Below are 15,937 nucleotides of genomic sequence, written 5' to 3'. Positions count from 1 at the left end.
AAGTACTTATGAAAAAAAATACATTTACAACTCCTCGACTGTGTAGGATAGCAATAATAAAAGCAAATTATATGTTTTTGTGTGTGATTACTATTGATCTATAAATGTAATTAAAACGTTTGTGTATCATATAGGTACAGTGCCTTGCGAAAGTATTCGGCCCCCTTGAACTTTTCAACCTTTTGCCACATTTCAGGCTTCAAACATAAAGATATAAATTTTTTATTTTATGTGAAGAATCACCAACAAGTGGGACACAATTGTGAAGTGGAACGAAATCTATTGGATTTTTGAAACTTTTTTAACTAATAAAAAAATGAAAAGTGGGGCGTGCAAAATTATTCGGCCCCTTTACTTTCAGTGCAGCAAACTCACTCCAGAAGTTCAGCGAGGATCTCTGAATGATCCAATGTTGTCCTAAATGACTGATGGTGATAAATAGAATCCACCTGTGTGTAATCAAGTCTCTGTATAAATGCACCTGCTCTGTGATAGTCTCAAGGTTCTGTTGAAAGCGCAGAGAGCATCATGAAGACCAAGGAACACACCAGGCAGGTCCGTAATACTGTTGTGGAGAAGTTTAAAGCCGGATTTGGATACAAAAAGATTTCCCCAGCTTCAAACATCCCAAGGAGCACTGTGCAAGCGATCATCTTGAAATGGAAGGAGTATCAGACCACTGCAAATCTACCAAGACCTGGCCGTCCCTCTAAACTTTCAGCTCAGACAAGGAGAAGACTGATCAGAGATGCAGCCAAGAGGCCCATGGATGAACTGCAGAGAACTACAGCTGAGGTGGGAGAGTCTGTCCATAGGACAACAATCAGTCTTACACTGCACAAATCTGGCCTTTATGGAAGAGTGGCAAGAAGAAAGCCATTTCTCAAAGATATCCATAAAAAGTCTCGTCTAAAGTTTGCCACAAGCCACCTGGGAGACACCCCAAACATGTGGAAGAAGGTGCTCTGGTCAGATGAAACCAAAATCGAACTTTTTGGCCACAATGCAAAACGATATGTTTGGCGTAAAAGCAACACAGCTCATCACCCTCAACACACCATCCCCACTGTCAAACATGGTGGTGGCAGCATCATGGTTTGGGCCTGCTTTTCTTCAGCAGGGACAGGGAAGATGGTTAAAATTGAGGGGAAGATGGATGCAGCCAAATACAGGACCATTCTGGATGAAAACCTGTTGGAGTCTGCAAAAGACCTGAAACTGGGACGGAGATTTATCTTCCAACAAGACAATGATCCCAAACATACAGCAAAATCTACAAAGGAATGGTTCACAAATAAACGTATCCAGGTGTTTGAATGGCCAAGTCAAAGTCCAGACCTGAATCCAATCGAGAATCTGTGGAAAGAGCTGAAAACTGCTGTTCACAAACGCTCTCCATCCAACCTCACTGAGCTCGAGCTGTTTTGCAAGGAAGAATGGGCAAGTATTTCAGTCTCTCGATGTGCAAAACTGATAGAGACATACCCCAAGCGACTTGCAGCTGTAATCGCAGCAAAAGGTGGCTCTACAAAGTATTAACGCAAGGGGGCCGAATAATTTTGCACGCCCCACTTTTCATTTTTTTATTAGTTAAAAAAGTTTCAAAAATCCAATAGATTTCGTTCCACTTCACAATTGTGTCCCACTTGTTGGTGATTCTTCACATAAAATAAAAAATTTATATCTTTATGTTTGAAGCCTGAAATGTGGCAAAAGGTTGAAAAGTTCAAGGGGGCCGAATACTTTCGCAAGGCACTGTATATGTTGTACTCCCCGTTGAATAATCTGCTGGAAATTCAATGGCACGTTTGAAAGAAAATATTTTTCCACAACTTCAGACTAGAATTCATGCGAGTTAAAGAGTAATACATCCGACAGACCACTGAAGCTCAGCAGGTATGAGCCTGGCCAGTAGCTGAATGGGAGACCTCCTGCAAAACTTAAGGTTGCTGCTGGGAAGATGTGTTAGTGGGGCCAGTAGGGGGTGCTCACTGAGGTCTATGTGGGTCCTAACTGTATTGATGGGGACATTATAATGTAAAAGGACATCGTCCATCAGATGAGACGTAAAACTGAGGTCCTGACTCTCTAATTATTTATATTAATCATTAAAAATCCCAGGCTGCTTTTCAAAAAGATAAGGTGTGTTACCCCAGTGTCCTGTCCAAAGTTTCCCTTGGCCTTTACCAATGATGGCCTCCTAATAATCTCCATCTTTGAACTGGCTTCATCACTCTGTTCTCCTCCCCCATTGACAGCTGTTATGTGGTGAGCGTACTGTATGCACTATGGCTGCTGTCACATCATCCAGGTGGGGCTGCACATTGTCCAAAAAAGCGCTATATAAGTGTAACACTTTCACATGAATTGAATTATTAAATGTAGCACAAGCAAAATAACAAATATACCTTTAGCCTTTATTTTATTTGCATACTTGTGGGAGTAGTTTCACTGATCCAGATTAGCTGGTTTAATGGTTTACCTAAAGTAACATTAGGTAGTCCAAAATTACAGATTTGGACAACCTAATATTACTATAGGTAAACCATTAATCCAGAACTAGTGCTAATAGGGATCTGTGAAACCAGTCCATTGTACATACACTAATGTAGTACATAGATTTATAAAACAAGTATTTTTTTATATTCTGTTCAAAACATGTTATAATATTTTAACATCATTGAAATAATGCCAGGAGTGTTTACTTTTATAGCACCAAAAATGGTATTTTATTCATCCACTCCTCTTGTCAAGTTGGTTTTGACCATGTGTGTTGTTTTGGTATTGCCTCCACGCAGGCCAGCCAGGTACACCCTTGGCTTGGGTACATTAGTCACATTATCTCTCTTAGTCTGGCAGGCAGCCTGCTTGGGGAGGTACACCTGGCTAATGTTGTCCCTTCTCATGTGGCTGAGATTCGTCTGCATCGAGTGGGTTACTTTAGTACGCAAATTGGCCTAGAAAAAAAAATACAAGTGTTTTATAGAATTGTGTTAAAATTATTCAATGATCTGGCACGATTTAAAAACATTCATCTTTTTATATTACACCTCACAGTACACAATGTATCACATAGAGACAACGCACGTGCATGGTTAAAATAAATGAATACTGACCAACTTGATTGCCTTTCTTCTCAGCTCCCATTCATTCCATTCATAAGACTTCACAATGTTCGTTTCCACAAAATGGGTGTCTGTCTGGGTGCCACTCTCACTTTTTGTAATTGGTTTTACCAGCAGCTTCTCCCCAGATTTCATCTGTAGAAACAAAACTGCCTCAATATCATTATTGTTATTTATTTGACTAAAACTAATATCCAAGGTGTTTTACAAGTTTCACAATTAAAAAAATTATTGGTTACACTAGGTAAACAATACTGTAGTTGATTTAAGATAGGTGTTTTAGGATAGGATTTAAGATCATGTACAAAAGCCAACCGCAGTACAACAATGTATGTAAATGTGAATAAAATGTTTTACTATGTATTGAATGGATTTCAAGACTGAAAATACAATAAGGAGAAAGCTAAAGTTGCAGATGAATGTATGCTGTTCAAGTTAATTCAATATTCAAGCTAATGATTTTAGATTGTTTAAAAGTTAAGCATCATGATTATTATTAGTAGTACAGTGCTCACCTCTGAATAAGGAGTTACGGAGGAAAACTGGTGATGGAGCTCTAAGAGTTGTATCAGCTCTGCAGATTGCTTAGCCCTTTCTGCAACCAGAGCTATATACCCTTCTGGATCTTCAGCAAATCCACATGCTGCCTCCGTGGAACTAAAGATGTAGTATTTATCCCTGTGTTTCAAAATTCCAATATCTGGATTACCTGGGAAGAGTCACATTGCTGTCATTTTCTTACCTCACGATAATGATTAACACGAGGTGGTACCTAACTAATAAAGCTTTTTGCCCCTGTACAAACACATAATCCAAACTGATCAGAATGGTGACAAACAAGTGGACGTAATTTGTCTTATTTATCCTGATTGGTACTTAGTAACCACCAATCAGAGTTCGGTGTCTCTTCACACCTTTGTTCCTCCTAAATTTTGACAATTTGTCACATCTTCTTGTTAGAGATTGCAACAAGCTACACATCCAGGTTGTTGAAGTTGGTAACATCTTCTTTCAAGAAATGTCTGGATCCTCAGACGACTAACCACCAAATGGGCTAGATGGGATGGATGGCCTCCTCTCATTAGTAACCTGTATTATGTTCTTAAATTAAGAGGAGTAAAGAATGCCAAAAATAACAAAATTGGCTCTGAGGCAATTTGAGATAAACAACAGAGCAGATTGCCATCGTAATGTAGCAGTATGGGGGACAAATGAAAGTCTCTTTGGATAAAAGAGTTAGCCAAATGCCTTTACTAATTAAAAGAAACTACACCCACGTTCACCTAAAACAACAAATTGGAGATTTTTAAGATAACAGTATGATATAGTTTATTTTTATTTGAAAAATGTCTCTGTCAAGAGTGATTTGCTGCAGGCTGAGGTGAATACCTCACCTTAACCAGATCACGCTTACATTCTATACACATTCCATATTTTCTAATATTTAGATGGATTAGCCTGATGTAGAGACCAAATAATATTACTATCGGCACTTAAATCATATATGGCTTATAAGTTCACTATCTTATTCAATATTGAAATCAAAAACAGATTCATGCCTTTAAATTGTTTTAAATTAACCATTTTAAAAAGGGTTAGAAAAGCTGATGGTCTGCAGCCGTTATACACCATATGCAGTTTGTGTGTCCTGTATTCCACAGTACCACAGTCATGCTTCTTCAACAGATACTGCTCGTGAAGGGAAAATGTGCTGTAGGTGAGAAGTTCTGTCTTTTAACTGGAGAAGCCTTGCCAGATTCTGATAACAGTAACCGTGCGTTTCTGTAACTCAGTCAACATACCTGGCAACAAGAGACCATTGTTCTTCACTAGAGTGTAGCCACAAATTCCCCTGTACTGAAGAGGCAGCTTATCAAAGTTAGCTGTCGTCTCAGGAAAAAGCCAGTCTTGGTTTTTATGCTCACTAGCAATGATACGGTTTCCTACAGAAAAACAAAAGTTCAAAACAGTTCTTGTAGATCTAGCTTTTAATAATTCTAATTAACAAGAATTATGACAAGCAGGGCCATAATCATAACAGATTTAAAAGCTTTTTTAAGCATGAAATTATTCACAAGCTTCTCAGCTTGTGTTGTTTTCACATAAAGGAGATCAGGTGGCCAGCCACCTTGAGCAATGGTACAACTCTTATAAAAATAGCCTGCAATGTTTTATCTTGGCAGATTTAGAAACACTAGAGAACATACATTTATAGCTTTGTTCTAAAATTCAGACATGTTGTTCGGGTCTTGTTATATCATAAAGTGCCTTGCAAAAGTATTTAGACTTAACAATAAAATTGCTAGACTAGAAGATGAATTACATATTTGTATATGATTGTTCTTAAAGAACTTAAACTGTACTGATGAAACTGAAAATATTTACATGTGAAGGAGGCTGAAAGTCAGCAAAACATGCAAAGAGATATACAAAGTGATATTTACTCGTTGCATATGTTTTCAACAGTACTTGGGGGAAATGCCCTTGCCAGCAAATACTGCTATTTCGTATTTTTGGTAAGGTCTCAACCTGCTTTGTACAGCAAGACCCACCTGGCAAACTGTACCAGCTCTGCTATGTTCTTTGGGGATTGCTAATGACTGCAACTGTCAGGCCTCAGCATAAGAAGATACACATTACAGATGAGAGGCCAATCAGTTCATCTGACCAGTTAGGTAGTTAGTATCTTATTGATCACAGGATCTCATCCAGTTGTTTCTTTGAAGGAAGCCAAAGTATAGGCTTCAACCACGTGACTGATTAACTTATTTCCCTAACTAATTCCTTATTTAGCGACATTCTCAAAGTATTGTCTGGAAAATGTAAGCAATGCATAAATAAACGAACACCCAAGTCGTTTCATAAGCAGCTTTTTCTAAAACTCAGTATTTTCTATTTTGTATATTTTTACTACCTGTACAAAAAAACATGCACTTGCCTACATTTGTCATCTGCCAGGTATTTGCCAGGTGAATGTGATCTAAATAATTTTAAATTTAAATTTAGCGGTGTTAGCTAGCTTTTTACTGTATAATGGTATTCGCCCATCTCAACTAGTTTCCCTCTAATATCTACCTCAAAGCATCCACAGGTTTGTTTCTCTATAGCTATTGAAGTGCTGTCAACCTTCCTGCTAACAAGAACAGCTATTCAACCTTCCTGCTATTCAAGTCTTTGACTGGGCTGCTCAAGGACATTCATTCTTTTCTCATCTGACCACTCATTATGCCTTTGGCGTTGTGCTTCAGTAATTGTGAATTTGTATGGTTACTAATTGTACTTCTTAATCGTGAAGTTTTGACCCAGTTGTTGATTCCTGTTTTTCCTCTAGGATTTGACTATCCTTTCACCATCCCTTCTCTCTCAATGCGGAGAAGCCTCCCAGTTCCTGCGCATGATAAGCGTCCCCATAACATGTTGCTGCCACCACCTTTGACAGTTGGGATGGTGCAGGTGATGTTCTGTGTCGGGTTTGCATCAGATCTAACACTTAACATTAAGATCAAAAGGTTGACCTTTTCACCATAAAACATTCTAGAACACATATCCAGTATGTCTCATACAAGATTTAAGATGAGGCATCCCGTTTCCAACTCATTTATGCAAACCACATTTGTGTAGGGACTGTGACACTATAATTGTATGCCCAGTGATGCCCATTCCAGACACATGTTTTTGCAGATCTTTCAGGGTCACTGATGGCTTCCCAGTGGGATCCCTAACGCGATTCTTCCTTGCCTGGGTGCTCAGTTTTCTATTTGCGTTTTACTTCTTAATGATGGACTTCACTGGTCTCAAAAGGATAAATAACTTTCATATGATCTTCTTGGTCTGCATGGCGAATTTTTCATATAATCATATGAATTGTGGCTTGAAATTAAATAGCTGAGAGAATCTACAGTGATAAGACACATTTACCCTGAAGCCAAGTTAAACCACCTTGATTACACCTTACTTTAATTTAGTGACTTTGCAAAGTACTCTTTTGTGGCTCATCTGATTTGGGGTTGCCACAGCAAAGGGACTGAATACTTATGCAAACTGAGAATCTTCTAATTTTCTTTAAAAATCGAATTCACATACTATCAGTATTTTTTAGCTTTTGTCAGTTTGGTCCAGATTGCGCAGATTCTAACTATGAAGTCTTGGTTGATAGTGTCATGATTGCGAGCTCAGACAGCACCTTTTTTTTAAATGGGTTGTGAATATTTTTGCAGGGCACTGCTTGACCTACAGTATAATAATGGCTCACAATAGCTTATGACTAACACTGTGCTCCGACTTAGGAAGAAGTGTGTAAGATGCCTCTGCCCACCTGAAGACTGGATCAGTCTCTGCTCATCACTCTGTACCTCCAGGCCTTCTAGCAGGGGCTCCAGGAGGGGGTCTGGAAGGAGCTGGGCTTGAGTCTCCAGGAAGGGCTGCAGGCTGGCCACCGTGTTACTGAGAACACTTAACAGCACCATCTCGTCCTGCAGCCCAGACCATAACTTCGAGATAGCTGTGAAATGGGGCTAATAAGAAGACAGAATGGCATTGAATTAAACCAGAAAACAAAAAAACAAAACAGTAACAGTTATTAAGTAAGAGGACAGACTGCAAATTCAGCAGGCAAGTGCTGTCAAACTCATGGCCTAACACACGGTCTTACCTCTATTTCTTTTACAAACGAACTTTTGAGTGAAAAGAGGAATCCCACGCTTAAGGACAAAGGTTAATAATGATATCACCTGTAAATGCACAAGCTATAGTAACAGTACAGTTTATTATTGAAGACGACAAGATAAAAATACATCTGTATTGCACATACAATTATCTTTTGTGAAAAGTTGTGTGATGATGGTGGTGTCTGAAATCTGTTTCTGAATATGCTATCTGCAAATTTAATGTTTGACTGTTCTTATTAGCATCTCTATTTGGATCGGTTGTTGTAGTTTAAGAAATTCTACTTCTGTCGCATCCCATGTGATGAAAATTCTACTTCCCATCACAGTCTGAAAGAACAGAATGGTACAAATTTAAAACAATTCTTCAGCACTTTACAGACACTTACATAAACCTGTGCAGTGGGAACAGCAATCTTAGCTCGCACTGTGGATTTCAGCTCATTCATCTGAACTCCAAGCTGTCTCTGCAGAGATTCCACTTGCTTTGCGCATGTCACCACATCAGCCTAGAAAGATTAGCGCAGAGTGAAGACATCACTGACATAATGCACAGATACAGTATATTCAAAGCTGCTAATACAGATAGAACATATAGTATAAAACACGTTTCTATTTTCTAACCAGTTTTTCCAGTTCAGGGTTGCTGTGAAGCCAGAGACTATCCCAGCAAGCAATGGGCTCAAGCAGAAGACAACCTAGATGGGATCCCATCACAGGGCACACATGGACACAGACACAGGCATGCACACACTCACACCAGGGCCAGTTTTCCCAGAAGCAAAGTAATTCACCAGTATGTTTTGGGAGCTATGGGAGAAAACTAGATAAACCTGAAGGAAACCCACACAAACACAAACTCCAAGCAGATAGTGCCCTAGGAATTTAAGTTTGTACAGTACGTATTTCAAGAAAAAGAAAAAAAATATTTTTAATCAGTACATAAGGATGAAGGGAGAAAATACAATTTGTCAATAGGAAGCTATATTGCTTTTAGCTCCCTAAAATTTACCTTTGGTCTATCTGTCCAGATATATAATATAAAACCCTCCATAAATGTTAATATTCCCTTATTATTATATTACCATAATAGTAAGGTATTCACCCCCATTTAATTCAATAGAAAAGTAAAAAGCAAGTTTTAATCATCTGGAATCCTGGTACAATAGACCTGTGTCGTGATTAAAATTGTATTTGTCTGTTTATTCCTCTTACTTAGATTTCTGCACAGTTGTAGTGCATTGCTTGTTCTTTAACAAGTTTACATCCTGTATATCACATATAGTCATTATAGAGAAAAAAATGAAAGGTGGAGGAAGAGCATTGTTGTTCCTATTATTTCCAAAACAATGTCAAACATTCAGAAACTGTCAAGTATGGACAATTTATGAAATTGTATGAGCCGTGTCTTCTTAATGGAAAATCATGACCTCAAATGGTATTTTAGTGGAAGTTGAACTTCTTGAAGTTGTAAAAAAAGAAATCCCATTATGCTGGATCATTGCAGTCCAATACCTTTTTCTTACTTATTACTTCAGAAAATGATAAACCTTTCGTCTTACCAGGATGATGTTTAAAAATGATTCATGCTGTCGAACATTATATAAGGCCTGTTTCAAGACATCTGGCTGGACACTATGACTGCTCCCTGCACCCTCTGTGTGGTCCAGCTGCTCCAGTATGGCCGTGTACTGATACGCCAGATTCTGCGTCACCTTTAGCTCTGACTCAATGTGCTTGCTGGTGGCCGGAATGGCCTCATTTAGGATTGCAGGCACTAAACATTTACAAGAAAAGTCATAAGCATGAGGAAGGCCTTTTGAGTATTTGCAGTAATTTTAAAAAGTACACTTTACAATTTTACGCATTTGAAACAAGATTCAAAAGGTTAATTCAAAAGAGTACACTTTGTAATATGCTTTAAAGTAAGGAAAAAATGCTCGATCCCGCGCGCTAACCACAGTTCTTTTAAGAGCATTTCTGGCCTTACTGACGAAACGGGAGCCTGATTTTCCTCGTTAAAAGGAGAAATCTGTTGGTGATGAGTTGAACTCACGGTCCTCAATGCCTTCCCCTCCCTTCCCGCTGTCCCTGTTGAAGAGGCGGATGCCTGTGACAATCATGGTGAGCTCACTCAGCTGCTGTTCTTTATCCCGCTTGATGAGAGCCAGGAAAGAGCCCAGCTCAGACTGAGGGAACACACTCTGCAGGGCAGCTGCAAAAGACATCACTATTAGGTCATGCTCACTGCTCAAAAAGACACAAACAGAAACTGGTAGGAGCTGTACAGGCACGAGCCTATTATTTCAACATGAGAATTCGTTGAAATAATACAGCTGGCACTTTTCTTTCTGAATTTACTAAAAATACAAGGCACATTATTCTATTCTATTCCTTTTCTCAAATTCACTTTTAACCCATGGTATTTAAATGAAAATATCAAACTAAATAAATACAAAGAAATAATATTTAGAAAAAAGATTATTATACTTTCTGTTACCTGACTGCACAACATTTGCATTTTCCATCTTCATTTTGAGTTGTTTTTTCCACACATTCTAACTTTTCAACTGCACTGTAAAGCATGCACCTGTGGCCTATAATGTACCACCAAGAGTTTAGTGATTAATATTTTATTTTAAAATGTAGAACATTAATGAGGTTGCATCATGCAAATAGAACATATTCATGGCTTTTGGCTAAATTTCTGGTTCCTTTGCAAAGAAGTCCAAAAGTCGCCCTAAGTTTCAGGTAACAAGCCTCAGCACCCCAGACCCATGAATTAGGCCCGGTGGACCGTGTGCTTCCTTCTCCAGGTCCTGGGTGCCCACCTGTGGCCTCCCGCACGGTGTTGATGTCGGTGGGAGAGCCCAGGCCCGAGCACAGCAGGACGTAGCTGACGATCTTGCGGTAGAGGCTCTCCAGCTCCTCGCGGCTCCGGGCCCGGCTGTCTGTGATCTCTCGGCTCACCGGCGCCAGCCTGGACTGCAGCACGCGCTGGTTCTCCTCCAGGAACTCACCTGGCCAGCCAGGGAGGGGAACGCAAAAAAAACATACAAATAGGCCTGAGGAGCTAAAAAGAGGAACGTTTTCATTTAAAAAATCTTCCTGCTGATATATTACTATTTTCTAAAATCTTTGGACTTGGATACAGGTAACAGTTTTTAGTACATGAAAGAAACTGAAACAGATACTATGTGTAATTCTACCGATGGAAAAACAAAACACGTTGAGGGTATGCTGCTGTATGTAAATCTAAACAAATAAAATAGCATTTAATGCTTAATCATTTTCATTTTTCATAATTTAATTGATAACATTCATTTCTCACATGAAAATACTTACGTCGGGTTGTGTAATTCATGTCAAAATAAACCTGCATTTTGACTGTATCAAGAGATGGGCTTTTTTGATCCAAAAGTCTATCCACGCAAAGCTGTAAAGGTTTGTAAAAAACAACAAAGTAAAAACAGGCAATATTAAATGTATAGTTGATATCAGATTTTTTTCAAGAACAACAATAGTGCAATAATGTAGGAATGAATCTTCAAAACTATTTTTTGACTGGCCTTTAGATGGAGCTGCAGAATCATAAAACACATCTGTGTGTTTACTATGCTGTAACTCATCTTTCAACTGACATAGATATGAGTTGCCAGCTATTTCATCATAACCCTGATCAAAGCAGTTTTGATTACGGTTGATTAAGTATATTTTATGGAGATGATTTGAAGATAGAATCGTCCTTTACTAAGAAAAGCTGAGTTGCAAAAATGTTAAAATTACCTTGATTAATTTCTGTACATCTTGTTTTGTAAGAGTTCGATCAACGTTAAATTCATTCCTTGGATCCAAAACAACCGCTTTTACCTGTGCAATAGAATGCAAACTTTAAAAGAATAATAAACACTTCAGGAGATGTAGCAACAATGTCAATAAATAAATAAACACAAATTTGCCTAACTCTTAATATATCCATCTATTTTCTAAACTGCTTTATACAGTACAGAAGGCGAGTCAGAGCCGATCCGAGCAAACAGTGGAAGTAAAGCAGGATACACCTGGATGGGCAGACACACAGACACAAACACACACAATCACACTAGGAGCAATTTACAGAAGCCACTGAACCTGCCAGTATGTCTTCTGACTTTGGGAGGAAACCAGAGCACAGGATAAAAACACAAATAGGCAGACAGGGAGAGAGGAACAGACTGAAAAGAAATAGCTGGAAAGAGGAGAAGTGTTTGAAAGGACTTTGTTTGAATCAACCCTAAAGACCAGATTCTAGCTAAATATCTGAACCTTGTTAAAGAGAGCTTGCCATTCCATTCTTAAGGGAACTCTTATTGATAGAGATGGAATAGGGAGTTATATGGATTTATAGAATAGGTAGGTTACCATTCACTTTGGATCATCCAGATTTATAGGAGGGCTCCATTTTGTATTCTGTTTTATTTAGGTTTAACTTTCTTTTTGGCCTGTAACCCATTATATAGGACTTCTGAGTACTTGATTAGCGTTCTGGGTGATCAGGATGTAGACACCTTGTTTGTAAACAGAATAAGTTGTACGTTGTGCTGTGTGTTGTTTAGTTTGTGTTATTTTAATTGTTAATAAATATTTGTCAATCCCAGATTGCCTCTGATGAATTACTCTTTCATCACTCTTTCATCAGAGCTGAGCCCGAGAACTCAAGTACATCTAACTATACCAACCGCTTGGGTAAGTTCTAACACATCTTTATAATTTGGGGTTCATAATTATTTATTTTAATTATTGTTTACCCCCTTTATTTTGCACTTTTAACTTGTAACTGCCTATTAGTAATAATAATGTGGCAATCCATATGGTTCTCAGTTCTAACTAGGATACGCAACCCAGCCTAAAAGCTGAACAGTTCCATTTTTTTTCTTTGGTGAGACAACAAAAACTGTATTTGTACTTTATCCAACCACATCATGTGGTTCCATTTCACTTGGGAGTTACCTAGTTCCTGTTTGGCCATTTCGAGTCTTTCTACGTTGTCCTGGAGCTCTGCCACATACTGTACCACAGATTCATGAGCAGACCCTTAAATGGCAGACTTCAAAATATTGTCTTGATGACGCCTGGGCGTTTTGATGATTCCCAGTTGTGTCTGAATGTAAGTTATTCTCCTAAACCACTTTTCTGACCACAGACATAGGCAGAAGCTTTGTTCTCTTCCTGGTAGGGCAGCAACCATCACATAAGCCACAAATATCATGTTATGTTTAGACCTCTTGATGCAAATCTTTTATCTTTGCTCTTTTGACAATTTTCTGGTTTTGCTCATGGCAATCTGATAATCAGTCTTTTACATCTGTGTCCTCCACACTTTTAATACTCAGGGGCAAACAGACTGACGTCAAGACGTTTCAAGAAGTGTCTAGAAACATTTGAGCTTTGTGAAAATACCAGATGACCGAAAACAAGAGAGAACTGAATGTGCAGCAATTATTTTCTATACCTTTATGGGGTATAAATAAATGTGGATATTGTGCATTTAGAAGTGTTAATATCTTTCCAGTGTTGCTACTGATGCATCTAGTACCACTTTTCACAATTATATCACATTCTAATTCCGAATTTGTTGATTTCCATTTCCGCCAGATTTGTCCGTGCACAATTCTTACCATAAAAGCCACCAGTGTTTCGGACACGGCCTGTCCTTTGCCAGCACATTCTTGAGCGATTTCACGAATAATGTTTTTGATGACACTCTCAGCCTGTGCGCGTGACATCTTCAAGAGCTACCGCAAGGAAAAAAAAAAGTTTACAACTATTTTCGCTTTGATTCAACAAAACAAGTTCCATTGCATTTGAACAGATTCGCCTTGCGGCTTTGGTATTATTGCAATAATTATTTTTACTGTTTTTCCCGTACTACTGTATATCTGAATGATTTATTTTCGGGATTTATGCATTTATACAGTATTTATCCATGAATACTTGGTTAATTGCACTGGGTAAAGGCATCTGCTAAGAATATAACATGGGAATGACCATCTTTGTGAACATTATGGCCGTATTCCCACAGCAATATACAATAATACATCAGGACCAGGAAACAGCTACAGACATTAAGCAATTTTTTTCATTAGTGCTGAATAAAACTCTACATTTCCCCACTTAGGCTGATTCTTCTGCAAGATGTGGGTTCTCGACTCGAGACGAGGTGATGTGTTTTGAAGCCAATTCACGGTTGTGCCCGACTCATCACCTAGTGAGGATAAAAAAAACTAGTTTTAGGTACTGGTCTGGACATCTTATTCCTTCTTCACGGAAATGAACATTTATATTCATAGATGTCATAAACTGTATTTGTGTTTAATGCATCAAACATCACCTGTTTAGCACATATATACTGGAAGTCTCCTGTTAAACGCAATCGGGAACCATGAGCAGGTGGCCAAGCCGGCTCTTGTGATTAACGTACATGTTCGAGAATAAGGTCGACTGTTTGTCTCTAAAGCACGTAAACAAACACGAACCATATGTTACATATCGCCAATATAAACAGAGCTACGACGTTTCTTTTTATTGATGACATTAATTTATGTTTTTAAGTTAAAAAAAATAAAGCCTACATTTCGACACGACTCATCGAGTCCAAAGTGCCAAGTGTCCTGGCATGCAAGAGATCAGCACTTTTGAGTATTTGGTGTGCATTGTTTGATTGCAATAGAAAAACTGGAAACATACCAAATGACTGTAACCTCCCGGCCGCCACGATTTATCCCACACTTTACAAAAAAGGTTACAGTCACTTGAAAATCCCTCGTTAAAACTAAAGCAAAATAACATTATAACAGCCCCATGGGTCGGTATAGCAATGTGAAACATGTATGATATGGAAAAAAAACTGTAGACGAACATTTCTAAAGCGGAAAACAAACTTTAACGCCGGTTCGCCCCACCTGGTCTCTGCAGCAGGTCCCCTGTTTACTGGACGGTTGCTATGGCTACCCAGCAAGAAGTTTTTTTTTTGTCGATTCCGTTCTCATCCTTTAATGTAGAGCTTTACAACGATTATAGCAATAAAATACTCATTACAGATTTGTACTGCGTTGCGAGTTGAAAACCATTAGAAAATCTGGGAACTGAATGAATGAAACCCTACGTAAAAGCGTATATTCCGCTTGTAAACGTTGAACCTTACCGTGAAGCGACATATACCTGTAGCAGCAGCATGTTTGTACTATTCAACTGCACGCTACTTCAATATGTGCGAAGAGACTATACACATTTAGCGTATTTAGTCGGACTATCGGAAGTTATAAACCTCCCCCCACCCCAAATTATCCACTTCCGAGTCCGTAGTAAGATGCTATCATTCTCGGAGAAGTGAAAGACCCCCTAGTAAAACAAACTGGTATACACGCAAATACGTACAGTAGATATAAAAGAAGGGTACCGCCTGTTTCTACACGACGGATATCTTTCAAAACTTATTCATGGCAAATTAAACGGAGGAATTAGTCAACAAAATCTACTGTATATAACTATTTAAAAACAAACTACCTGTCTTTTTCCAGAATGTCTTCGAGTACCAAGATTACAGAGATGTACTATTTTTGTACTACGTTTTAAATTGCAATAAAAAAACCAAGCGTAATGTGCCAGTCATTACTTTACCCTACTGGAAAATACATTAAACGCATTTAGCTGTCTCTGCCTTTGTTCCCGTTATTCTTGCTAAGTGGTTTTTTAAAAAAATCAATTTTATGAGAAAGTGAAGTGAAAAAATAGAACTATTTACAGAAGTTAATTTACTATTTGGAGATTTCTTTTATTCCAAATGATCCCCACTCTTCAAGTGCCATGTGAGCCACTTTGCACTTTTGAATGACATACCACTGAAGCACAGCTCTCACCTGGGTCACATCAGTCTTCTGCACCAGGAGGTACCCGGCTATATAATATATAAGCATCCATGACTCTGGCTCCATAAGGAATCTGGGTTCATTTTAATGACTAAAAACACCTCTTGTAGGTGCACAATTTCTTTACTACATCTACCATACTTTCACACAAAAGCTGTAGCACCCTGAACACAACTGGCACCCCACTGAAGCGCAGCTTGTGTGAGCCTGGTCAGTACCTGGATGGGAGATCTCCTGGGAA

At 38.6% G+C, this 15,937-nt stretch overlaps 1 protein-coding gene across 6 annotated transcripts in view; it reads right to left on the bottom strand.

Annotated features, from left to right (window-relative positions):
• Positions 1–2,396: 2,396 nt before the first annotated feature.
• Positions 2,397–15,937, bottom strand: part of cfap206 (cilia and flagella associated protein 206) — a 16,403-nt gene continuing 2,862 nt past the window's right edge. The window contains exons 1-14 of one of the 6 annotated variants that reach the window (XM_088626733.1): positions 14,731–15,274; positions 13,943–14,033; positions 13,447–13,563; positions 11,576–11,659; positions 11,135–11,225; positions 10,621–10,809; positions 9,846–10,004; positions 9,352–9,566; positions 8,179–8,298; positions 7,441–7,639; positions 4,928–5,068; positions 3,641–3,834; positions 3,117–3,260; positions 2,397–2,957 (exon numbers count right to left, since the gene is read on the bottom strand). In XM_088626733.1, the coding sequence (XP_088482859.1) occupies positions 2,730–2,957; positions 3,117–3,260; positions 3,641–3,834; positions 4,928–5,068; positions 7,441–7,639; positions 8,179–8,298; positions 9,352–9,566; positions 9,846–10,004; positions 10,621–10,809; positions 11,135–11,225; positions 11,576–11,659; positions 13,447–13,554 (1,872 nt within the window). In that variant the 5' untranslated portion in view covers positions 13,555–13,563; positions 13,943–14,033; positions 14,731–15,274 and the 3' untranslated portion in view covers positions 2,397–2,729. Of the gene's footprint in view, positions 2,958–3,116; positions 3,261–3,640; positions 3,835–4,927; positions 5,069–7,440; positions 7,640–8,178; positions 8,299–9,351; positions 9,567–9,845; positions 10,005–10,620; positions 10,810–11,134; positions 11,226–11,575; positions 11,660–13,446; positions 13,564–13,932; positions 14,034–14,515; positions 14,663–14,687; positions 14,708–14,730; positions 15,276–15,937 lie in introns of those variants that run through there. The other 5 variants (XM_088626736.1, XM_088626734.1, XM_088626735.1 and 2 more) reach the window with 5 other exon arrangements.

The sequence above is a fragment of the Lepisosteus platostomus genome, chromosome 3 (assembly GCF_059453375.1).
Source record: "Lepisosteus platostomus isolate fLepPlt1 chromosome 3, fLepPlt1.hap1, whole genome shotgun sequence".
Taxonomy (NCBI): domain Eukaryota; kingdom Metazoa; phylum Chordata; class Actinopteri; order Semionotiformes; family Lepisosteidae; genus Lepisosteus; species Lepisosteus platostomus.
The sequence above is the reverse complement of the archived record's forward strand: the minus strand, read 5'-3'. Positions and strand labels throughout refer to the sequence as shown.